Source organism: Myodes glareolus, chromosome 25 (genome assembly GCF_982192425.1).
Source record: "Myodes glareolus chromosome 25, mMyoGla1.1, whole genome shotgun sequence".
Lineage (NCBI taxonomy): Eukaryota > Metazoa > Chordata > Mammalia > Rodentia > Cricetidae > Myodes > Myodes glareolus.
In genome coordinates, this window is record NC_142050.1 from 41370622 (window position 1) to 41396785 (window position 26164).

Here is a 26164-nt window from a genome sequence, read left to right on the forward strand (position 1 = left end):
TAACTTTTTTTTCCTAAAACATTTATTATTATATTTTGAGAAATTTATACATGAGCATGGTTTTTACATTATTTCCTCCCCACAGTCTCCCCCACTCTAGCTCTGCCTTCCCTATTCCATCATTTTTCTTTAAATATGCATGTGCACATGCGCACACACACACTCATATGGTGTGTGGCGGGCTACCATCAGGGGCCTTGTCTTAAGAGAAGATTGATTCCACTCTTTAAATTCTTTTACAGATTTTATTCCTTTTTAATTCAGAGGTATGAATGTTTGTCCAAATGCATGTTTGTACAAGAGCACCCTGGAACTGGAGTCACAGATGTGAGCTTCCACGTGCATGCTGGGTATTAAGCCGGTCCTCTAGAAGAGTAGACAGTGCTCTTAACTACTGAGTCATTTTTCTTTCCTACTCTGCCACTTTTAGCAGTCATTGCTTGCCTGTAGCTATTTATCTACTATTTCCTGTGCATTAAAAAAATTATCTAATCTCTCCCCAGCTTTAACAGGAATTTACTTTATATCACAGTCACTGCAGTTTCTTTAAAAGTAAATATGTGTGACTTGACTGTATCAGTTAAGAATAATACTATGACTTTTTCTTTAAAATATCTGTATTGAATTATAAAACTTGTGGAATGTTTCTTTAATAAGCATCTACTGTAATTCATTACTGTGTGATTCCATCATTCCCAGTTAGATCTTTTATATGGTTTTTAAGTGTCAAGAATCTTAAGAAAATTTGTAATAACCATGAAGAAGAGTAGTTATTATTAATCTCATAGTAGTTTTGTTCAGAACAAAAAAAATAAAATATTATAGAAAAAACTTTGATTCTGATATTCAAGGAATACACAATTACACACATTTATAAAAACATTTCTAAAAACATTTTCATAAGAGTTTACATTAAGAGAAAATAGACACAGTTTAAATACATTAATTGGGAATTGGTTAAATAAAATAATAATACAACACATTTGGTAAATAAGATAAAATATTTGTGAAAACGTAAGAACCAATGAGAGTACAAACAGCAATAAGTCATCAACATGCCTAGTACACTATAAACATACTGAATATGCTGGAGGTGTTGATTAATACATATTTGATGGTGATAAAACTTCTAATACTATGTTTCTATTTGTCATTTGTAAAGCTTCTATTTTAAAATATATTAACACTTCTATACCAAAAAGTATGAAAATAAGCAAAGATTTTTTTCATCCATAGTCACGACCCAAGACAGTCACGTGAGAGCAATGGCACAAGCGAAATCTAGAGTATTAAAGTCAGTGTTCTTTACCTTCTCAGTGTAGAACTCTCTGACTTCAGGCCTAATAGAATCGAAGTCCCCATTGATGAACTCGGGCAAAAAGCTGAAAGAAACAGTTTCATGTAAGTTAACTAGACCAATCCATTCACTTATGAGCTTTAAAACTACAGTTCTAAGGGACAGAGAAAAAATTAAGATACTTGAACAAGAGGAACCCATGGACAGTTTTCAGAGTAAATGGAAAGTCCTGTTACATACTTCTGGCGTCAGGACAGTGGAGACCGACAACCAGAAGCTCAACTCGAACCATCAGCATTTATTGTTTCAAACAAGTACTGAAGAAGGCAACTAAACTAAAAATTCAACTAAAAATCACAAACACTTTTTTCCCTTCCCTAGTAACTTCTCACTATATATAGATCTTAACGTCATTTAACTCTTATACAACTTGGAGCTTTCAAGGGATTCGAACAAAATAGATCTGTGACCAAGTCAGTTCAAAGCCACTTCCCAAACGCTTAATGACATATTTCTAAAAATAAGAGTCTTCTGGGGAGACTTAAAATAATCATATAAAGGTCAGCTTTTCTTTTCTCTCTCTCTCTCTCTCTCTCTCTCTCTCTCTCTCTCTCTCTCTCTCTCACTCTTTCTCTCTCTCTCTCTCTCCCTTCCTTTTCTTTTCTTTTTTTTTTTTGTTGTTTCAGTAGATGGCACGGCAGATAAAAGTGCTTGTCAACACTAGGCAGGAGTGGTGGATGCCTTTAATCCCAGCACTCGGGAAGCAGAGGTTAGACAGATCTCTGTGAATCAGAGGCCATCCTGGTCTACAAGAGCTAGTTCTAGGACAGTCAGGGCAGTTACACAGAGAAACTATCTTGAAAAACTAAAGAAAGAAAGGAAGGAAGGAAGGAAGGAAGGAAGGAAGGAAGGAAGGAAGGAAGGAAGGAAGGAAGGAAGGAAGGAAAGAAGGAAGGAAGGAAGGAAGTGCTTGTGAGAATCTGACTTCCATCTCTAGAACACATGTGGTAGAAGAGGAGAAATACCATGACATTTTTGCTCTTCCCCCAAATCTATCAACTACTCAATCATTATACTTTATAAAAGAACCCCAGGTGTTAAACAGGAAGAGCATAAATTTCCAAATGTGGGATTTCTTGTGATATTGAAATTACTTTAATACATTTTCCTGTTATGTTTCTCAACTCATTTAAAAAAATTCATTTAACTCTAATCTTTGAAAGTCATCATTTACTTTGTATAAAGTACTTACATAACTTGGAAGAATTTCTCTACCCCATTGAATACCCCAACTATGGAGGGGAAAATAACCCTGGTTTTTTTTCAATGTTCTAGCAGAATGAGATAGGAGTCTCCCGCAGGTGAGGAATGCATAGTAAAATAAATGTGTATTTTCTGTTCCTATAAAAATAATCTGCTATTCACATAATAGGAGAATTAGATCAGTACGCGTTTGTTAAATCAGTTATATGATTCAAAGAAATAAGGACACTGTCTTATCTCTATAGGTATTGCATGTGGAAAGATGGGAAGTCCCAGACCTGGGAGATCAGTATAGATTGTAATAGCAAAGACCTCTGCGGTCTTCTTCTGGCTCTGGAAATATTCAACTCAGAAACCAAAGGGTTAGGGGCAGGTCGATATAATTTCCAAGGAAGCCTTTACCAGAGGCAAGGGACACAGCTGCCATTTTTTCCTTAATGGGCAGAAAAATAAAAGCATATTTTCTTTTCTTTACCCACGGTGTGGCAGCTACTAGCAGAAGGCCGCTTGACCTGGTTCTCAGCAATCGGCTGAGGTTTAAAACCAGAGCAATTGTATAGTAAGAAATACAACTCAGAGCACCTTACTTGTGCATTCAAGATAAAATTAGTGAAGACTGAATGATAAAATAAGTAAACCTTGTCACTTACACTATTTTGTAGCTCTTAATTCAACTAGAAACATTATTTCTCAGGTCAAGGTTAATCCGACTGAGATGATTTGGGTCAATTTTCTCTGGAGTTACACAACTTCCTCTGAGAGGAAGATGATGACAATGTGGACCACACAGTGCAGTGCCAGGTGGGACATACCTGGAGCTCAGTCCTGGGAGACTGAGGTAGGAAGACTGGAAGTACAATGGGCTATAGAAGAAGAGCTACCACAAAAATCAACAGCGGGGGCCATGGCTCAATGTAGGGTGCTTGCCCAGCATGCTGGAGGCCCTGGGTTTAATTCTAAGGCTCAAGAGGCAAATAAAAAACAATAGCCTGCACCACAGACATAATATGGGTTAGTAAGAATGAATCAAATGTTGTTCATTACTCATTCATGAACTATTCACTGCATGACTGGGTACAACAGACTTTAGGTGGCCTCAAGAAGAAACAGAATTAGAAAGTAAACAGACTTGGGATTTAAGTGGCTCCAAAAGTTTTCTTATAATCTTCCTCAAAACTTCCTTGGTCACTATACCCATTATTTTATTTTTTCTTTACTTGTTTTCTGGTTAAATAAATTCACACACTTTCAAAGCTTCTTTAAAAATCTCCCACTAGACGCTATTTTGTCATATGTAAATTAATAAGATTTTAGAACACAGAGTATTAGTTCTGGAAACAGTAAAACGAATCATTTCTCTAATTTCTCCATTATCTCTGCACAGCTGAGATCAAACCAAGTGAATGTATGACCAGTGTCCAACCCACTTCACTGTGCGCAAAGCCACTTCAGCTGAGGGCTCCCATCCGTACCATCTGGTTCAGCAAACTTCCTAATGAGACTCACTTTATACTACTCTCCAAACTGTAGTCCCTTAGATATCTAGAAACAATTTGGCTGTTTCCAAATAGCATATTGATTTTGATAATAAATAAAAATGAAAAATAAAGGTTGATACACTCAGGCAGCTGAGCATCTGTCCCATAGGATAGATCATCTTTTAAAAAGAATTAAATTCCCTTTTATCTAACATAAAGAATAGTGTAAAAAAGTAAATCATTTAAATTCATTGATATTTTTTACAAAATATTAAAAGGAAAACAAAATTATATAGACAAATGAAACTGACTTTGATTACCTCTTAATATATTTTTCTTCATGCAACATTCCTATTAAATCAATATGGTTATTTCTAAGAAGATTCATGCCAAAAATAACCTGGCATTCATGCTAAGATGACCAAGATTATTATAAGTTTCCACTATAAAATATAATACATGGGACTTCCTGAATTGTACTTTTTTGTTGCAATTAAAAGCCTATTGCCCACGTTACGCAGTGCCTGTTACCATGGCACCTGGGGATTCTGAAGGCATTCCTAGGGATGGCTCTTCATATGTAGAGGAGTTATGTTCTGACATAAATGACAGTTTGCACACGGAGATTATTTTTAGGCTGACTTAATTGCTGACTGCAGGGACAGAGATTTGCATTGCTCCTGACCCCATCTGTCTACTCTAGAAGTGGATCCAAATAACATACGTGTTATTTTCAGTCCAAAGCAGGTGACTTAGTATTAAAAGATGCCCAAAATCCCCCTCCCAACTGAATCAAACTCATCATGTATCAGTGACAAAGAGTCCAGAAAGGGCTGAAATAATTGATGGGCTCAAGGCCCAGCCATGTAGTCACCAAAGAAGCTGATATCTGTAGAAAAGATAACATATGAGGAAATGCAATCTTTCAAAAATCCTTTTCCTAAAAACTATGTAAGGAGCTACCCCTCCAGAAAGCCCTCCCTGCTTTCTGCCTCCAGGGAAAATGCTACTATTCAAATAGCATGAAACCTCTCACAGGTAACAGTCCTCCATGTGTCGTTTAGCTTCGGATAGAGGATAAGGCTTTGAGGCAGATGTGACTAACTAACCTTGGTGTTCTTCAAAGCAGTGAGCACACAGATGCTGACAATGATACAATAAGGTGAGGATGAGAAGAAAAAAACAGCGGAGGAGAGAAACAGAAGCATAAGCAAAAGAAAGGATGAAAGAAAGAACAGAGAAAATAAAAAAATAAGGTCCAGAACCCATTCTTCAGCATCTGAGATGGGAATCTGCTCATATCTGGATGGATATGTGGTCATCTTGCTGAACAATGATTTTGCAGTGTAGCCTATCCCATTGGGAACAGGCCTCTTGGGTAAGGAACCACAGGGCACTATGGGCATAATTTAGGTGTCTATGATAGATATCTCAGGTCAGGCTCTAAATGATCATGGATGGCCTGTTAAAATGTGGGGAATTACCTTTTATTTTTGGCCCTTAATCTCCTGACTACCTTAACTACCTGACAGATCAGGAAGTTCAAGTTATTGACAAGGGAGATGATTCATCTTCTGGCACTGTTTCTGGGCAGAGTAGTAGATGTCAGAGAACTTAAGTTTATTTGGCTGGCTGCTGTATGATCAAGGAAATATAAACAGAAGAGGCATGGCACTTTTCAGAGACACAGGAGTGTCTCCTGCCAGAGGGTGAAGGCTAGACTGACATTTGGAGCAACAAAGTCCTTCAGTACCAAACACAGCTATAGATGGCAACAGAAGTATTGATGCCCCTGAGATAATACCTTGGGGCTAAATGACCTGTAATCTATGCTCTGATATTCTTCAGTGGTTTCTTCTTGGTCAGGTATGGTAGGACATAGCTCAGACAGGCTATCAGATCAGGGGAGCACTGGGTTTCCCTTCCAGATGTGAACTGCACTATCATAAAAGCTGAGGTTTTCTATCTCTAGTTTCTCACAGCAAGGTTTATAGAGACATATTGCCAGGCCTGGCATATTACATAGACTCTGGGGATAAAACTCATGTCCTCATGTTTGGACAGCAAGCACTCTACCAACAGAGACATGCCTTTAAACCCTCTAGATTATATACTATTCATAAATTATATTTAATAGTAAACATACAAGTAACTTCTAAATATTTTATAGTGTGGAAACAACAAAGACTTTGGAGAGATGGTACTTCCCTCCACAGGTGATTGATTGATTGATTGATTATGTATACAATATTCTGTCTGTGTGTATGACTGCAGGCCAGAAGAGGGCACCAGACCCCATTACAGATGGTTGTGAGCCACCATGTGGTTGCTGGGAATTGAACTCAGGACCTTTGGAAGAGCAGGCAATGCTCTTAACCTCTGAGCCATCTCTCCAGCCCCCACAGGTGGTTTTTGAAACAGGGTGTCTACCCATAGCCTAAGCTGATCCTGAACTCAGTTTCCTACTGCAGACTCCTCACCACTGAAATTACATCCAACAAACAGTTAAAAATATGCATTTTAGAAGAGCTTCGTGATGAAATTACATTATAATTCAAAACAAGAATCAGCTTCTAAATGTTATAAAAGAGATCAATTATTCTTTGAAATGATGTTTAAAACTAATTTTATAATCATGCATTTAATCAAAAAAATTCAACATTCATCATGATGTCTGATAAGACACTAGAACAGCAAGCATTGTCTGCGTTGTCAGGAGTGAAATTCTGTCTTCACTCACTGCCAGATGACTATTAAATGAGTCATGTGAAGTGTTGCTGCTGACCATGACATGTGCAAATGGATTTTCCAGGCATGAAGAAAAGCAGTGTCTGCCTACAGCTTTGCTCAAATGCCAGTGGTAGGTAGTATCTGGGGACAGGATCATGTTTACTCAAGATAATCAGTCTTTTCACTGTGAGATTCTCCCAGCCAGAGTAAAGAATGATGGTATAGAAGGCAGAAAAGATAGTTCAACAGAAAACCGTAGGCAAAGAAATTTGGAAGAAAAGCAATTTTTAAATTTGCTATCAACTCTGCTTTAAACGCATCATCATTTTTGCTGCAGAAATAGTGAAAGAAAGAGGAAGGAGAGGTGTGAGGCAGCCACAGGTATGGAACCTGCAGTCTACACTACAGACCTGGACACCAAAGATAGTTGAATTATATGTTATGAACTATATGTTATGCTTAAGATAACAGGCAACCTAGTTAGGTGGATTCTTATATATTACACACAATCTAGCAACCTTTCTCTGAAGGCATGTACTATATTCCCAGTATTCAATGTGCATCTAAAAACAAAGTTTATAGCTTGTACTTCTTAAACACACAGAGTGCAGTAATTATATTCTTCAACATTTCTACTAGATGCTGTTTGTAGCAGAAAGATTATCATTTGCTCAGATGTGAATGAATTCTGTTAAAAAAAATCAAGGTAGGAGCTAAAGAGAGTAGGTTGCCAATTATTTAAGATGTATAATTATCTACAAATAAACAAAGTAAAATGGTATAAGGAAAAGCATACCAATAAGCCAGCACTAGCTATTTATATTAGAGAGATTTTATAAAATGCATCCTACAGGCTGTTAAACTGTCTTTTTAATAGTGGACATCTGACACAGACAGAGTCAGGCTTGGGAGAACAGCATTAGAGAAAGGCAAGAGATCTGTGAGAGCTGACTCTACACAGAAAGGGAAGTAAGTGAAATGCTGGAAAGAAAGTCTGGAGGAAAATACACATATGTGAGCCATTTGGTGGCAATGAAGACTACCGAACTATGGAGACAAAACGGGGAATCAGAGAACATGAAATGAAGGATGCAGGGCGGACACTATGGAAACACCGCTTTGGTTGCTGAGATCATAGTGGTTATGGTCTGAATGTTAATGTCCCTTCAAAATTCCTGGGGCAAACCTAATCCTCAGTGTGCTGGTATTAAACAGTGGGGTCAGGGTATAGAGAGGTGATTGGGTCATCAGGGTAAAGTCCATGAATGCATTTATGGGTCTTGCAAGAGGAGCACAGAAGAAGTTGCCTCTTTCACTGTATAAGGAAAGACACACCAAGAAGGCAGTCTATGTACTAGAGAAGATCCCTCAACACATAAGGAACCTACTGGAGTCTTGGCCTGAACTTCTCCACCTGGGGGAGTATGAGGAACCAAATCACGTTGTTTAGAAGCTACCTGGTTTATGACATTATAACATCCAAGAATGAACTAAGGTACTGATTTATAGGGCAGTCGTTTATATTTACATATCATGGTCTCTAAGGGAGGAGAGGCTTCAGAGCCTCTCCTATACCCGGAATGCAGCTTTGCATACTTCACAAAATGGAAGTTCTGCGAGAAAACAACCCCTCATTAATCATAGGTGACTTTTCCCTTTTTATTCTGCCCAAAGCACTCACTTCCCAAATGAAGCTAGAAAGCGTGAGGAGAGAATGACAGCAGCTGATGGAATAGGAAGTAAAGTAAGGGGCTATTTTCTTAGCAGGAAGTGGTGTTGGGAATGGAGCTACCACAATGCACCATGTGATGAGAAAAGTCGAGAGAGGCCCAATATAGTACAAGAAAGGTTCCGTCCCTTATTTACGAACACGAATGAGCTGGAAGCACACATACAGGTTAATGCCAATTCTTCACCTTAACAAATAGAATAGACTGCTCACGAACAGTGAATTACTTCCTGTAATTTATTTGCTTTATACTTCTCTCTGTGATTCAGCTGAGACAGAACACACATAATTCAATAAGTACAGCCAGTGATAAATGCCATTAGGGTCACTAATAGGTTGTTTGCTCCTCCCAAGTTTTCTGGAATGAAGTGCAGCAATCTGCCCAGCTCCAAAGTCTGCTAGCAGGATTTCACATTTTGACTCTGCCTTGTCCCTCCACCTGAAGTACTATCCTACAAGGCAAGTGTCTTGGCAGTACAAACAGCTAGAAGCTTCTGTTCCTACCAGCTCCTGGCTTTACCCCACTGCTCCCATCCCTCTGTATGGACAATGAAGCACAGTCCTAAGGGACAGAAGCTGAATGTGGGCAGAGCTCTACAACACTGCACAAACAGTCATGTTAGAGGAGTCCCCAGGAAGGAAGTCGGATGATAAGGGCTTAGGCAGACCCACCAAACCCTATAGTCACTGAGTGAAAACTATTACTGATGAAACTTAAAGGGGTCTTTGGAAGACACTGAAAGGAGATACAAAAGACAAACAGTGAATATCCTTGTTCAAACAGCATCTCACACAAAACTAAAATCAAACAGGAAAATAAAACAAATAAGAGAGATGATACCAATGCCATGGAATTTAAGTATACAACCTATACACGGTGTATTTTCCATCTCCAGAGGATTTAAAGTTGGTCAGTCTAATAAATTCCCTCATGTTACTTTATCCACTTGAAGCAGATAATATAACTGGCTACTCCTTAGTCCTTGATTTTCTTTTCTTCATTTATAGACTCCTGATTCTGGGTTCCATTACCACTGTCCCATTGCTGTCTTCTAATTCTCCCAGGGTGAGCATGCACTGCCCCAGCTTGGTGGCAGGCTGCTTTCCCTCCTTTCTGCTCTTATGCTTGACTCCACCAAGTTCTGCTGCCTTATACACCATGCATTCAAGGCTCAGTCTTACACCTCTGCTCGGCTCACAACCAAGTCCAGCAACCTGCTCACTGTTACCTGTGCTGTAGCAGAGTTCTGCCGTAAACCTAACTGCTCCCTTTTCAGCCTCACCAATGCCACCCAATGAAAATCCATCTTTTCCAGCTGTTCAGTTCAAAATCTTTATGGTCATTCTTGACTTTTTCTTTCCTTCTTTCTTTTTATAACTGATTGTTGCACCAATTCTAAAGACTCCTTTAAAATTCTGTTCCCTGACTGGCTCTTTTAATATGTTCCATGGCTCAACCTTGGTAAGACAGCTGATGTAATTCTACTGCCCCCAGATCTCCTGGTAACATCCCTTCTGACTCATAATGAATCATTACTATTTCTCTACAGGTCTTTTAAAATCAACCCACAGGTACCACCCTTCTTATCCTATTAAGCACCCATCTTTCCATCTAATATAGATTACTGGCAAAGTTATTCATTATTTCTCCCTCCCCAACACAACCAATTATAACGTGACTTCCCACATTATTTTTTCTCAAAGGATGCTATGTCAGCCTATATTTGAACCATGCAAATGAGTTCATTGTGTAGCCCCGAGAACAGAAGGCGGCAGCAGTGGCATGAGAGGCATGAAGTGCAGAGGCTTCATGTGGAGGCATGGGCCTCCCTTTACCTTTGCACCTCTCTTTCTAGCCCTGAGAACAACTTGGGCAAGCTTCCTGGAAGTTGGAGGATTGGTGCTTACTTTACTCTCACCAAACTGTGATGTAATAAGCAATACATATTTATTTTTTGCTTCAATCTTCTGAAAGAAGGACCTCTAAGACCCTGGGAATCTCTTGAAATATAATTTTGCTGATGAGATGACTGGTGACTGGGGTCCCTAAGGTCAGCCTCAGGTTGGAAGATGGTCACCACCAAAGAGACATGAGCATAATAAGGAGGTTAATACTCCCTGCCAGCTCAAAGGCAGGGCGCAGAGCAGTAGACTAAGTTAATCAGCAACAGACAAGGGCTTCACTAATCTCGCCTGTTGTCCTAGTTTCCTCTTGTTGCTATGGCACAACGCAGAGGAGCCAAGGGTTTACTTCACCTTACAGGCTACAATCCATTATGGAGGAATTCAAGGAAGGAAAATGAAGGCAGGACTGATTTGTATTCCATGTAGCATTACCACTGACCAAGGAATTCACAATCAAGAAAGCACAGTGGGAACCATGGAGGAGGAAGCTTACTTGCTTGCTCACTAGCTCAGGCCCCACTTAACTTTGCTGTATTATTGAGGATCCCCTACTTAGGACAGTGCTACCCACAGTGGGTTGGGCCCTCTCACATCAGTCATCACTTAAACTAATTTCACAGAGATAAGGCCATTGGTGTAGGGGTAAAAATCAGAGCTCACTTCAGGGTTTTGAAAATTCACCAATCCCTGAGCAGGAAATCCCACCAATCCCCACCCTGAAAAACTCAGCCCCCAAGAAATCCTATATATAAACCTGTTTCCTGCTCAGTTTCCTGTTTCTTGTCACCTGAGCCAAGGCAGCCACACTTTTGTGTCTTTCCTAATAAATCTCTTGTGTGAGATTTGTTGTGTACCGTGACTTTCCTTGGCTTCCAGCCGTGAGCATGCCTTTCCCTTCAGAGCTGTAACACGCATATTGGGTCCTTATACCTCAGAGCTAAGACACATGCATCGAGGAAGCATTTCCCCTCAGAGCTGTCATACCGACAATGGGCCAACCTGAGAAAGACAGTTCTTTATGCAAGGAGCCCTCTTGGCGGGAGAGTTTAGGCCATGTAAAGTTGATGATAAAAATTAACCAGGTCATCCATGCAATGGGATGCTGACAGAAAACTCTAAATAAAGAAAGCTGTTCAGAGAGCTTCCAGCTCAAAGAATGCATCCAGGGACAAGGAGGGTGAGCCACTTTAAATTTTAGTTATTTGACTTATTTTCTCCATATATCTAGGAAAGATCCGTAAGGTCAGGAATATTGTTCCACATCACATTGCCATTCACATTGGATTGCTACATTATCCAAAGTATGCTAAAATAACATTGGTATATAATATCCTATACGATATGTAATAAAAAACCCATGGCAGAAAACACCCATAGACTTTGGTGACAGAACACAAAGAAACAATCTTGAGCTGACTAGAAAAATGTGCCTGCAGCTCAGTTGTCAGAGTATTAGAAAGTGTTATGCTGGTTTCTGCAGGAGAAAAGATATCAATGGTTTTATCCAGAGCAGGACAATGCAATACTGAACTGCCAGGAAGATGTGAACTGGTGTAATAGTGGCACAACTATTTATGAAGTGACCAACTACTGTTTTTGATTGAATTTGAGGTTTGTTCTGCAGGAGAGATTCCATGTTTGGTATTGAAAACATGATTTAAAAAAAAAAAACATGGTAGGGAACTCATAAGCCCTAAAGGAGAAACACTTGATGTTTTTGTTTGTTTGTTTGTTTGTTTGTTTATCAAGACAGGGTTTCTCATTGTACCTCAGGCTGTTCTGGAACTCATTTAGACTTGAGTGGCCTGGAACTCTGAGAATCACCTTCCTCTGGCTCCCAAGAGCTAGAATTAAAGGTATGTGCCACCCCTGCCTGGATGAAGTTATTTTTGTAAGTGCCATTGCTGTCTAACATCGTTGTAAACGTTTATGTTTATATTCATAGATGTGTGCATCTCCCAATCATGGTCAAGAAACTTATTCCTGAAATGGGTAGTGGTTAGTGCAGACATGTATTACTGCTCAAAATGCTGAGAATAAGCAACTGTGTGCTCACTCAGAGATGGTATATTTATGTCAACTCCTGCTCTCTGCAAGGATCAGAGAACACTGCAGAAAAGGGGATGGGAGAAATGTAAGTGCCAGGAGACACAGAGCAGTGCTGGGAAAAGTTATATTATGGACAGGACCTGGCTACTGCAAACTTGAGCTCACAAAAGCAGTGCTTACCTATATAACATAGGCACAAAACCATGCCAATTAATTCCAGCATGGAGGCGGAAGGGGCTCCTGCGGGCCCCATGCCTAGCAGAGGCTCTCTGTTGGCAGTTGATGGCTTCTGGGGAGGTACCACTGATACATTATCCATGCCACATAGGATGAGTCCATGACCATAGGCACTAACTGAACTTTGTAGTCTAGAAACATAACTAAGAAAGTATAAAAGAAGAACAGGAAGTTGGGACATGGAAGCTTTTAGGAGAAGCTAAAGGGGAATGAGAGGCAGGTATGATCAAGATACACTGTATACAAGTATGAAATTTTTAAAAAATAAAGGAAATTTTTTAAATAATTAAGGAAATAAAAGTATTTCTTTTACCTTAGCAAGAGTTCACTAAATACTAAAGTTACTTATATGTTGGTAAGCTTCTTCTGGGGAATTTTGTGTTGAAGGAAAGCGTGGGGGAAGACTCAGTCTCAAAGAAAAATGCCTATGCATTTCAGCTTTCTGGAAGCTTCCATATGTCAATGATAAGAACAAGTTCCTTCAATAAGTAGTGAGCAGGTCCTAACTATTTATATAGTATTACATCTCTCTGCTTGTTGGTCATTATTCTCTTTGCAAAGACTATATATTTATACTTTATGTCTCAGTACAATTACCACAAACTTCTGCACCATCAGAATATAAATGACAAAATTTGCTAAGTTAGAAAAAATAAAAAGGATAGATGTTCTGGTGAGAAAATTGTCAAACTGAATTTAAATTATTTTTAAATCACAACTTGGCTCATGTTTTTAGACCCAAGAAATTTTCCCAACTTCCAGAAGTTCAGTTATATTTAAAAACCCTATCAAGTTTTATTCATCAGGTTTTATTTATAAAGCACTATGAATTATATACATTTTTGAGATGTCCAAGATGATCAAGTCAAAACTGTATATATAACATGGTATGTGTGTTTATAATATTAAATAGGTATTATGTAAAAGAACATGTGCATGAAATTTTTTATTACACATAAGTATATATATATATATTCAATCATGCAGAAATGTAAGTTACAAGTAAAAAAAGCATCTTCATAGAAGAAATAATGGTGGTTATTTACACAAATGTGACCTCAGGCTTTATTATTTAAATTCTTGACTGTATTTTTGTGTACTCCTCAAATTCATTATAATAAACTTTTTATTATTTCCATAAATGGCAGCGGTAAATGGGTTGGAGAAGAACAAGTCTCAAAAAAAAAAAAGAAAGAAAGAAAGAAAGAAAAATAAGAACAAAGACAAGCAAGGTCGCCACACCTTAATTCCAGCTCTTCTCCTAGGGAGCTGAGGCAGGAAGAGTCCATGTTGAAGACCAGCCTGGACTGAACAGTGAGGACAGCCCAGCCAGGGAAAGACAAGACAAGAAAGACCTCTCTCAAATAAAAACAAGAAAAAGGCTGGGTATGAAGCTCAGGACTGGAACAGTTGCCTAACAAGAGTAATGCCCCATGTTCAACTGCAAGTATCACAGACTAGGAAACACAGAGTGCACCAAAAGTGAATGATAAGGACTACAGATATGTTGGAGGGACTGAGCTGCTTGCTGGTTCTCAGCTGCTCAGCCCGAAATAATCACACGTAAACTGTATTATTTAAATCACTGCTTGGCCCATTAGTTCTAGCTTCTTATTAGCTAACTCTTATATTAATTTAACTCGTTTCTATTAATCTGTATATCACCACAAGGTCATGGACTACCAGCAAAGTTTCAGCATGTCTATCTCCAGCAGTAGTTCCACGGCGTCTCTCTGACTCCACCCTTCTTTCTCCCAGCATTCAGTCTAGTTATCCCTGCCTACCTCAGTTCTGCCTTGCTATAGGTCCAAAGAAGTTTCCTTATTCATTAATGGTAATACAGGGACTCCCGCACCACAGATATGTTCCCTATAAACCAACTTATCTTTGTATTCTTTTTCTTAATGAGTATATTAAAATTATTAGTCATACTTTCATTTGTCAACAGATAAACAAGAACATTCTAGTTAAGTCTTTAGTCATGTGACTTGACTTGGTTATCTTTGTTATTCCTTGCTAACTTCTATTTCTTGAGCAAAGAATCATGGGATTAGCATAAGGAACCTCCCCTCCCCTTCCTAGCAAAGGAGGAAAGCTTTGGAGTGCTAATGGCACAGGAAGAGCTCTCTCTGAGAGCTTGACTACTGCTAACAGGAATCATCAGACCACTGTATTATGCAAGAATGTTCTCTTCAGTGACTGAGAAAATGCTCAGATGACAGAAACTGTCGTTGTTTTTCTTGTTCCTAACGGAGGGAACTGGCTCTCCAGTCACTAATAACCAACTAATGTACAGCCGAGCAGGAAGAAATTGAATACACACTAGAGGCCACAGTGATAAATAAGTGGATTTCACATGAAGTAAAAGAATGATAATCGCACAAAGAAAACTGCAGTGGAGCTGCCAAGCTCAGCTGCACTTTTAGTACTTACGCCAGAAGTCAGAAATGGCTTTTCCCCCTCCTTCTGTTCTTTCTGTCTATAAGGCTGATTTTTTTTTAATGAAAAATTTAAAATCTATGGAATTTTCACCCTAAAATTTTCTTTTAGAAATTTATCACTGTATTATTAAAGCAAAGCTTTGCCTTATATTCATGAAATATTTCTACATTCAAAAATAGAAAATAGAGCTGGGTATTTAATTCCAGCACTTGAGAGGCAGTGGCAGGCAGATCTCTGTGAGTTCAAGGCCAGCCTGAATACAAAGCTAATTCCAGGACATCCAGGGTTATACAGAGAAACTCCACCTCAAAATGCCAAAAAAAAGAAAGAAAGAAAAAAAGAAAGAAAGAAAGAAAGAAAGAAAGAAAGAAAGAAGAGAAAAGAAAAGAAAATAGAAGCTAGAGAGATGGCTCAGCAATTAAAAAGACTTGATTCTGTTGCACAAGACCTGGGTGGCTCACAACAATCTATAGCTCCTGGAGATCTTATACCCTCTTCTGGCCTCTGACGATACCAGACACATATATGATGTACAAACATATTTTCAGGCAAAACATCCATACTCATAAAAAATTATAATGTAGGATGGAAATATTTTTGTTCTCTTAATTCATACAAGATCAAGGCTAAGTAAAATAAATTGATATTCATAGCACATGAATTTGTCTTAGTATTATTTCATTAAGAGAAAAAGAATTTAAATCAAAACGTTTTTTTAAAAAAAAAAAAAAACAAAGCAAAGCACCAATGAGTGGAGGTTATGTGTCAGGTGATCATGAAAGAAAAACTATAAAGAATTTTATTTAAGGAAACATGCAAAAATAAGAATACATCTGCTTTTCTGATTAGCAATACACATCTGTAAAATTAGGGGAGAATTGCATATCTATTATACTTTTAAAAGAATTCTATGAGAATTGCATACAACATGTTTGCACCATACACTCCTACTTCCCCCAACTCTTCGTAAGAACACCATCCCTTCCTTTTCAACTTTATGTCCACCTATGCCCACCCATTAAGGCCACTGTCCTTTCCACATATTCTTTTCAAACTGTGAACATTTTCTCAGAAGGCAGGACAGCTTTTTTATGACTTATATTATTGTATTACTTATGTGCATGCTAGGTGACCACTTCATTCCCTTTCACGAACACTAAAACCAAATAAAGCCTGCCAGCACAGAAGAAGGGTTTCTTTCCCCCACATCTTTCCACCATTTGCTGTCATTTGCTTTCTTGATCACAGCCATTCTGATTGGGGTCAGAAGAACTTGAAAGCAATTTGAATCTGCATTTCCTTCATGGCTAAGGATGTTAAACAACTTCTTAGTTATTTATTGTACATGTGCATTCCTTAAGATCTAGCTATTCAATCTGTTACTTGCATCACACTATGGAAATAGCATGGAGTGACTTTGTAGAACTGGAATTACAACTGCCATATGATCCGGCTACATTCAGTTACACACTTACGGGGCTCAAGGCAGAGTCCCACAGAGATAGACCTGCATATCCATTTTGTACTCAAAATGCCCTGTTCATAGAACCAGCATTGATGCCTATCAGCAGATGAAAAGACAAGGAACATATGCTGAATTTATATACTGGAATTCTGAGCAGTCATAAAGAAAATGAAAAGATGACATTTCATGAGAGTAGAAGAAATTGGGAATTATTGAGAGCAACAAGCCAGATGCAGGAAGGCAAATGCCATGTTTTCTCTCATATACAGAACATAAATTTAAAATCATGTGTGTATTTACATGTTTGTGCATCCCCAAAATAGCATAAGGATCACGGCAGGGTAGTAAGAGATCAGATAACAGCACTATTCAAAGCACTTTTGGAACCCTGTCATTGCACTTATCAGAAAGAGAAAAAAGATATAAATAATTCTTAGCATCTTTTTAGGTTATGAGTTGAGACATCAAAATGTTGAAAATAGCCACTGATAAGACACATGAGAATTTCATAAAAAATGTAAACCCATGTACTCAAGTGTAAGCTATATTTTCTCCAGAGACAGCCTGCTTAGTCAACCTTACTGCTCAAATTTATGCTAAGAATCTATTGTCTTAGTATTTCTTGTAATTTTGGGGTTATATTATTTCATTTCCTACATCTTTTAAAAGTATTTATTTTATTATTTGAGGTTATATCATTTCACTTTCCCTTTCCTCCTTCCAAACCTCTTATATATCTTGCCTTGCTCTCTTTCAAATTCATAGCCTTTTCATTAATTGTTACACACATATATGCATATGTAACCAGCTCAGTCTATATAATGTTCCTTGTATGTATGTGTTTAGCGCTGACCCTTTGGCATCAGATAGCTAATCTCTATTTCTATCATCTGTTGCTGGCTGCTAAGATTATTTTCAAAGATAAATTAAACAAGGAAACTGTCCAGTGAAGTAAAGCAGCATGGGCAATTTCAACCTTATGAGGCATCATGGCAAAGGATGTCCAACCTGGTGAAGGATAATTAGGGAAGTTTTGTTTTTCCTAATTTAGATCTAATGACATAGGTGGTTAGCTATTAGGAAAGGCTTCTCAAGAGACACACTGGAGCTGAGTTCTGAAAGAAAAGTTTCTACTCTAGGACAGTTGAACAAAAGGAAGAGAGGGGTGGCTGAGGCTGAAGGCCTGCCACTGGCAATCTGGGGTGGGAACGACTTCAAGGAGCAAGTATATGGTTGAGAGATGGAAGAGAAAGAAGACAGAGCGGTTTATGTACTATAAAGAGAGCTGGAACAGGAGACAAGGTGAGAAGCAGCCTGATCTGAGAGGCCTATGCTGTCACATGTGATGCCCAGGCCTGTGCTGCCACTGAGGGCCATGTCTGGGTCCACGGCTCCACTGCAGCAGGGACCTGTGTTGATGTCAGTGACCCATGTTACCACCAAGGTGCATGATAATACCCGTGGTTTGGGCTGCCTCTGAGGACATGTTGATGACTGAGTGCCATGCTCAGTTAACCTCACTCCTCACTGGGTATATCGTGGCTCCAATGGTGATGTGGGCTTGGGAGAGCTGGTCCTACCATAGCAGTGTGGAAGAGCTGGCCTCCGTAGCGTGGACATGGGAGAGCTGGTTTGGAGGGATGACCAATTCAGCTACTACTGAGGCCCAGATACAGGGATTTGAGCTGGCCAACTCCAAAATCTTTTTTACCTATGAGCTTCTGGAATATGTGAAGGGGCCAAACCTGCAGAACCATAGCTACAGGATCTCCAGGGCAAAAGCAGGATATCCTAGAGGAGTCTCTGCGAGGGTCCAGTAGTGATGGTGTAGTAGAAGCCAGAGGCCTCCATCTAGACCATTGACCCATTGAAATGAACATTTGCATTAATGTTTGGACAAAAAGATATACTGTGACACACCATGGCACACTGCAGCTTCCATAATGATGAATGTGAGATGCTTTTGTTTTGTTTTAGCTTTTGTTAGTGTGGAGAGTTACAAGGATGGAGGGTAGATATGGGAGGACTTGGAAATGAGTGGGATTTGGGTGCATGATGAGAAATTCACTAAGAATCAATAAAGCAGTATGAAAAAAAGAGATGGGGTTTTGAAATAGTGTTCTGTTAAAAAATACCATTCCTTGATTTGCAGAAGCAACACCGTGTTTTTAAGATAACAGACCAAATGAACAATTATGATTAAGATGACACAAGGATTTGATTATTTCTTAAAATGTGGGCCCGATAGCACCTACATCATCCCTGAGGTAAAGAACCCCACATGACATCCATCAGAAACTAAAGAAATGTGATGTGCTCAATGCTACCTCCCTGTAGTTCACAAAAGCACTAATAATTTCAATCCACAAATGCAAATGCAAGTCTACTTAAGAGTGTGTAGAACAGTTTGCTTAACTAGCACATAATATTTGCAGATATTTATAGAGTATAGAATATGATAATTCAATATGCTGATAAAATAGGCAAAGACTAGAGAATTGACATCTATTAGAAGTTCTGTCTTCAAGCTCTTTTGAGATTTATAATACATTGCCATAATCTGGCTACTGTGGTGTGCCACAGGGCCCTGGAACTTACTCCTTCTACCTTTGCTGTTCCTCCTCTCATGGCATTTGGGAGTATATTACATGGCCACACGATGATTTTATTTCTATTGTAATGAATGTTCTGCTTTACTTAAGAAAAAAAGACTTACTTATTTTTATTTCATTGGTATGAGTGTGTTGCTTGCATATATGTATGTATACCTCATGAATGCAGTGCCTGTGAGGCGCCTATGAGGCCAGAAGATGGTATTGGACCCTTTAGAATTGGAGTTACAGGCAGTTGTAAGATGTTATGTAGATGTTAGGAACTTAACTTTGGTCCTCTGAAAGAGTTTAATTGCTGAGCCATCTCTCCAGCTCCTCTTTTCTGTTTGACTTTAGATATCCCCTGAGAGAGATTCTTCAGCAGTTTCTTGACCTTCCTTGCTACTGAGATAAACCTGGAGTTTGTAAAGTGAGCAGCTCAAAGAGACACCCCAGGATTACTACCCTGGATTGAGGTGGTATTTCATGGCTGTATAAGTGTCATTTGGATATTTCCCCATAAGATTTATAATGAGCCCTTGAGCAAATTAAATTCTGTCAATTTACTGCTTCCTAGCAAAAGGAACATCATTGCTGGATTGGCTGCAAGTTGGTCATCAACTCAAATTTCATTCCTATGATGATGTTTTGGAAAACAGAATGACATCCACCCTAATATTAGGGACATTTTGCTGGATCTCCATCTATCAATACAAACCTTCAATTTTAATAAACAGAAAATCACACTGTAAGAATGTAAATGAGTGATTGCAAGCATGCATGTAAATGTATCTGTATAAGCATGTATGAAAAGCCGGACTATTAGATACTATATTGTGACTCATACAAAAGCAATTTGGAAAAGGTGGCTCAGCAGTCAATAGCATTTGTTGGTTTTCCAGAGGAACCAGGTTCAATTCCTAGTACCCATGTCATGTGTATCACAGCCACCTATACTTCCGGCTATAGGGGATCAGATGCCTCTGTCCTCCCTGGGAATCTGTACTTACATGACATATCTACCGACACAATTAAAAATAACAAAAATAAATCATTTTTAAAAAAGCTAATTTGGAATAATATGTAATTGCTCTCAATCACCATTTTTCATTAAAAGAGCCACATGTTACTGCAAACTTTTGACAAATGATTCCAAGTTTTCTTGAACAATCACCAGAAGGTAATTTATATCTGAGGATTCCATCTACAGAGCAGGAGGGAAAAAGGTTCTGTCAGGAACATACTTTATGAAATAGAATAGCCATAAAGAACAATGGCTCTGATTAAATTTAGTTGTAAACTGACTTCCTGCAGCTGCTAAAAGTGATCTCACTCTAAGAATTTATTCTGCATTCAGGCGTGATCTGACAAACATGGCCCTTTGCATACATATCTGTCCCTCTCCCAGTACCCCCAAATGATTCACAGCATGCATGGATAACTTTGAGATCTGTGATTTACAGTGTTTGATAACCAACAGACTAAAATTATTACCAAACTAATCTAATCAATAATTCAAGATAAATATCCCTCCACAGTCTGTTGTGTAAAGAAGGCTCTCTAATACCAAGATTTCTGTTGTAAATTCTCTTTTAAATTTGCCAATCATTTCTCCCTTCTGTCATTTTGATTCAAAGATCCAATAGTGTTGGCTTGCTTATAGAGCTCAGTGATTTGACTGCATAAATACTTTTTAAATAGAAACTTACAGCAGCAAAGGGCCAATCAGTGCTCAGGATACTGTGTAAGAATTAAGTGGAACCAAACACTTCCTTTTCCCAAGGCAAGGCCTGTGCAGGTCTCCTTCCCATGTATCTAAAGCATAATGAAAACTTTATTTTCTGACTGTGCCTAAAGTACTTGAAGAAAGTCAAAATAAATCTCATCACTGAGGAAAGCTGTTACAGGGAGGTGAAAGGAACTATTTTATATAGTAAAGTTCATTGACATCACAATTCATGCTCAGATAATTGACATCAACTTATTCCATAAAAATGTATATGTATTGTCTTATCTTATGAAAAACATCTAACAAGAGTGCCCTAGCATTTGCAAAATTTTTGCTGAAATAGCACATGCACAGACTTTACATGAGTCATTTCAATCAGTTATATAACCCTCAGCATTGATAATTTCAAGGAATTTCATCAGTTCTAATTAAAATACCTAATGAATTTCCCAGAGAAAACCTTGGAGAAGCACGGGCAGGCGCCAACTAAAAGGCAAATTCGGGAATAGGGCGTTTTGTTGTTTGGTTTTTGTTGCTGTGGTGAACACCATCACCAAATGCAGCTCAGAGAGGAACGAGTTGATTTGGCTTACAGGGCTGGATCACAGTTTAGAAGTGAGAGGAGCCAAGGCAGAAACTCAAGGCTAAGAGCCAGGAGGCAAGAACTGGTGCAGAGGCCACAGAGTGCTGTTCACTAGCTTACTCTCTATGGCTTGCTCAGCCTGCTGTCCTATGTACCCCATGACACCTGCCCAGGCATATTCTTAAATTAAGGAAATACGGCAACAGAACTGCCTACAGAACAGTCTTATTGAGGCATTTTCTCAATTAAAGTTCCCTCTTCCCAGATGAACCTAGCTTGTGTGAAGTTGAAAAAAAATAAACCAACACAGATGTGTTAATTGTGCTGAATGCACAGATGAATGCATCTATATATTCCAGCCAAAACAGCAAGCTACTGATACACATTAATATGGGGAAAACTTACAAACATTTGGTAGGAGAAAGAGAAGTCTGACCCAAAGAACTATAAGGCATAAGAGTTTGTTATATGACGTTCTAGAAGGGTGAGAAGGTTAAAGGTCAATTACAGAAGGATAAAATGCATACATAATATATAATAAAAATATTATATGTATATAAATAATAAATAAAGGATAATAAACATGTGTCACTCTTGTGTCACCATTATGGTGGTGGGTACAGAACTGTACAGCACTTCAAAGACAACTAAACTGCAAGTTTACAACCAATTTTATCATATAAAATTATACCCAACAAATGCTAAATAAAAATACGAAGAAATTAAGGGTCAAACACTGCATCCTTCACTCCAGTCATAATTTGAAAAGTGTTTATGACCATTCTATATGTAGTGCAAGGATGTGCCTAACAGTCCTTGATGCAAGGGTGTGGTTGGATTTTTCTTTGGGCTACTAGCTCACAAATAATGACACGAAGACTTATTATTAATTATGAAAGCTTGGTCTTGGCTTAGACTTGTCCCACTAGCCTTATAACTTAAATTAACCCATTTATTTTAAACTACAATCTTTCACGTGGCTCATTTTCTCATCCCTCCATACTGCTCATGCTGCTTCCTCTGAGTCTGGCTGGTAATTCCACCTTCTTCTTCCTAGAGTTCTCTCTCTGCCTAGAAGTTCCACCTATACCTCCTGCCTAGCTATTGGTCATTCAGCTCTTTATTACACCAGTCACAGCAATTTTCACACCTTGTACAAATATCCCACAACACAAGTGTGGTTTCCCCTGCACTTTCATCAAGCATTCACCAAGCTATCATGTGGCTCACCATACTGTACCGTTGAAGGGACAGTAAGGATCTTCTTGGCTTATGCACTATTTTATAATTATTAAATGTAATATGGCTCATCAAAATGTCTCTAAATACTCCACAGTGATGTGTTCCTGAAACCCACAGCATAAGAAAATTTCTGCCCAAGTACCCTAAGTAGCCATATATGTTTGTTATATTAGTGTAGCAATACAATCAGATTGAATCCAATGCAACTTAATACAAAGTTCCTAATCTGAAGCAGCTGCCACATGCCATGAAATAAGCAGATGGAAAAGTGGTTGAACTACTCATGACACGTTACTAGTTCCTCTGAAGGCATAAGGAACACTTGCTACCAGATAGATGCTTGAGATAGTTATGTTGGTAGATGCCTTAGAAGCTGTTTTAGGAAGTGGCCTCCATGGGTACTTGTGTTCTTACATATTGGTTATATTTTGTGGGTACTTGTGTCCTTACATATTGGTTATATTTTGTAGGCATGCTCTGCATATGTTTGTGTCCAAGTGCACATGTGTGTGTATGTGTGTGCACATACAAGTACATGCATGTGGAGGTCAGAAGTCTGTCTAGTGTCTTACTTCATGTTTTTGTATTTAACTATTTTTGGGCATTTGTTCATTTATTTGTTTGGATTATTGGGGAGCATGCTATGGTGTGCATGCAGGGGTTAAAGGATAACTTGCGGAATGTGGTTTCTAGTGATCTAACTCAGTTTGCCATGTGTGTACTAGGGAACTGACCTCAGGTCCTCTATATTGATTAAGCTGTATCCCAGATCCAAGTTATTACAATTATATTTTGATCCTGATTTAGCTTGAAGTGTTTTATAGGGACCAGTGGAGATACGACAATCATTATGTGGAATGGGTGGCCAATCTGCTAATAGAGTTGCAAGGATAGAAAAATCTTTTTTTTCAGTGTCGAGCCTTATGTATTCTAGAAAATAAACTCACTACTGAATTATATTCTCTGCTCCCGAAATCATAATGGTAACAAAATTAAGGGAGTGAGCGAAAACAAGACCAAAATGTGTTTTTATGTACCTCTTAATCCTACCACTGAGAACAAAGTCCAAAAGCAAGCCTTTTGTATGAACACAGGGGCATCTTTGAAATGCTTGTCTTTTAAATTACAGTAATTGTTGCTAGACATATCAGCTACCTAAAATAATGTTTATATAAAATTAACCATAAAGCCTTCTTATTCAGGTTTCTGTATGTATCATTAACTCTGAGAAACAAAGATGAAAATGATCCTTACCACTTCAAATACCCTTAGTGTACCATTAAATCAGCTGTTCCTTAGACTCTTCTGCAAGAGTCTAAAAATCTCTAACTCCAACAAAGTCATCACACACACACACACCTCCTATATGTAGCATTGATGTTCTTAGTGTATGCTGCTTCGAAACTATTAATGAATTCAAATGTGAGTACCTTGTTCAGAACAAGATACATTTGACAGAAATTATAATGCAGAATAATGCAGCAAATCTGTTAGAAGTGAGACATAAACTAAGTAATTTAAACAAAAATAAATGTTATTTTTAGATATAAAGCATTTATATTATATATAGTTTATATACAATAACAAAATTAAAATGTATATGACTATGAAACATTTCTTCAGCATTAAAATACTTAAAATATCTGACAATATATGTGAGAACTCCCTTACTGAAAAATAGCTTAGCCTTAGTGACATCTCTGTTGAAATACCAGTGAAAAATCATTAATTCAATAAATTTTCAGATGCTCATTAGTACACTAGATATTAGAGGCATGCAAAGATGATTAACTCTGGTTACTGACTTCGAGCAGTTCACCCCCTAGTGAAGAGTAGAAGGCACATCGTCACAAGACAAAATGAGAGAGTAAATAATTAAAAAGCATTATGCAAAGGAAAGGAGCAATAGATCACTAGAAATTTATAATCTAGTAAAGGGCATGAGTCCTTACAACTCTAAATCAAGGCAGAATAGGAACGGGATATTGTGATTTGTAGGCAGCATCAAAGAGAACGAGACAAGTCGCAGCAGGCTGGAAGGAGAGGGGTGCTCAGATGCACACACAGCATCATCGGAACATGGGCCTGCAGCAGCACTGCTACAAGAAATGCTGGCTTTCTCCAATAACATTACCTAATAACCAGCACACTAAAGAATATGCATAGCTCCAATGTGTACAAAGTAAGCCGTGAGACAAGGCCTATGCAATATCAGAGAGAAAAAGTGCATGGCATGTGTAAGACATTTGTTTGTCTACCAATTAAAAAATATATTAGAAATATCTGAAAAGAAAACCTTAACTCAAGATAAGGAGTTTGGCTTTTGCCCATGAGACAAAGGAAAGTCTCCCTCAACCCCAGCCACACAAGGGCACACACAAATATGCACCCATATACACACCCCACTGAACTACAATGATCTCATCGTGTCTCTTAATTTATTATACTGAATATTTTCTCTTCACATAATTTTACAACAAAATACATCTATTTTTCAGTATGGAAGTCTAGCATACAAACAAGGAGTTAAATCATAGCATCTTCAAACAAACATGTCCTTGTACTTTGTTTCATTCCTTCCCCTGCCACCAACTCACCATCTTCCTACCCTTTCCCTTCTCTATCTGGTTCCCTTTCTCCCTCCAATTAATCACAACTTCTACTTTCTTCTTTTAGTTTACTTTAATGTATATGTGTGGTTGCTTGTGGCGATATGTGTACCCTGTCTGTGCCTGGTACCCACAGATGCAACAAGAGAGCACTGGATAGCCTGAAACTAGAGTGTTGTGAGCCACTTGATATATACAGGTGCTGGGAAGTAAATCTGAGTCCTCTCCAAGAATAGCAAATGTTCTTAACCATTGAGCAGTCTCTCTAGCCCAGTGGATCTCACCCTTCCTAATGATGCAACCGTTCAAAACAGATCCTTAAGCTGTGGTGACCCCCAACCATATAATGATTTTATTTGCTACTTCATAACTGTGATTTTGCTATTAGAATCATTATGTAAATATTTCTGGAGATAGAGGTTTGTCAAAGGGCTTCTGACTTGAGAACCAGTGTTAATCTCATCAACTATTTTCTTGTTGTATATATATCACCAAACCCAAAGACTTATTTCAATTCCTAGAACCCACATGGAGAAAAGAGATAACTGACTCACACAAATTGTCCTCTGGCCTCCACACTCATGCTGAGACTCACACAAGTGTGCGCATATACACTAAATAAGTAATAAATAAATATTAATATTATGTTTTAAAAAATTTTCAAGAAGTTAGGTGACTACTGTTAATTTGTATCAGTGTCTTCTACTTTATTACACTGGTCTATATGTTTGTTTTCAGGTCAGTACTAAGTGGCTTTCATTACTGTGGCTCTGTAGTACAATTTGAGATTGGCTATTTTGCTATCTCTGTCATTG

General features: G+C 38.3%; 1 protein-coding gene across 2 annotated transcripts in view; it reads right to left on the reverse strand.

Annotated features, from left to right (window-relative positions):
• Nucleotides 1–26164, reverse strand: part of Tpk1 (thiamin pyrophosphokinase 1) — a 330187-nt gene that overhangs the window by 189502 nt on the left and 114521 nt on the right. For both annotated transcript variants that reach the window (XM_085683895.2, XM_085683894.2), the window contains one exon: nucleotides 1310–1382. In XM_085683895.2, coding sequence (XP_085540021.1) covers nucleotides 1310–1382 — 73 coding nt within the window. The remainder of the gene's footprint in view (nucleotides 1–1309; nucleotides 1383–26164) is intronic.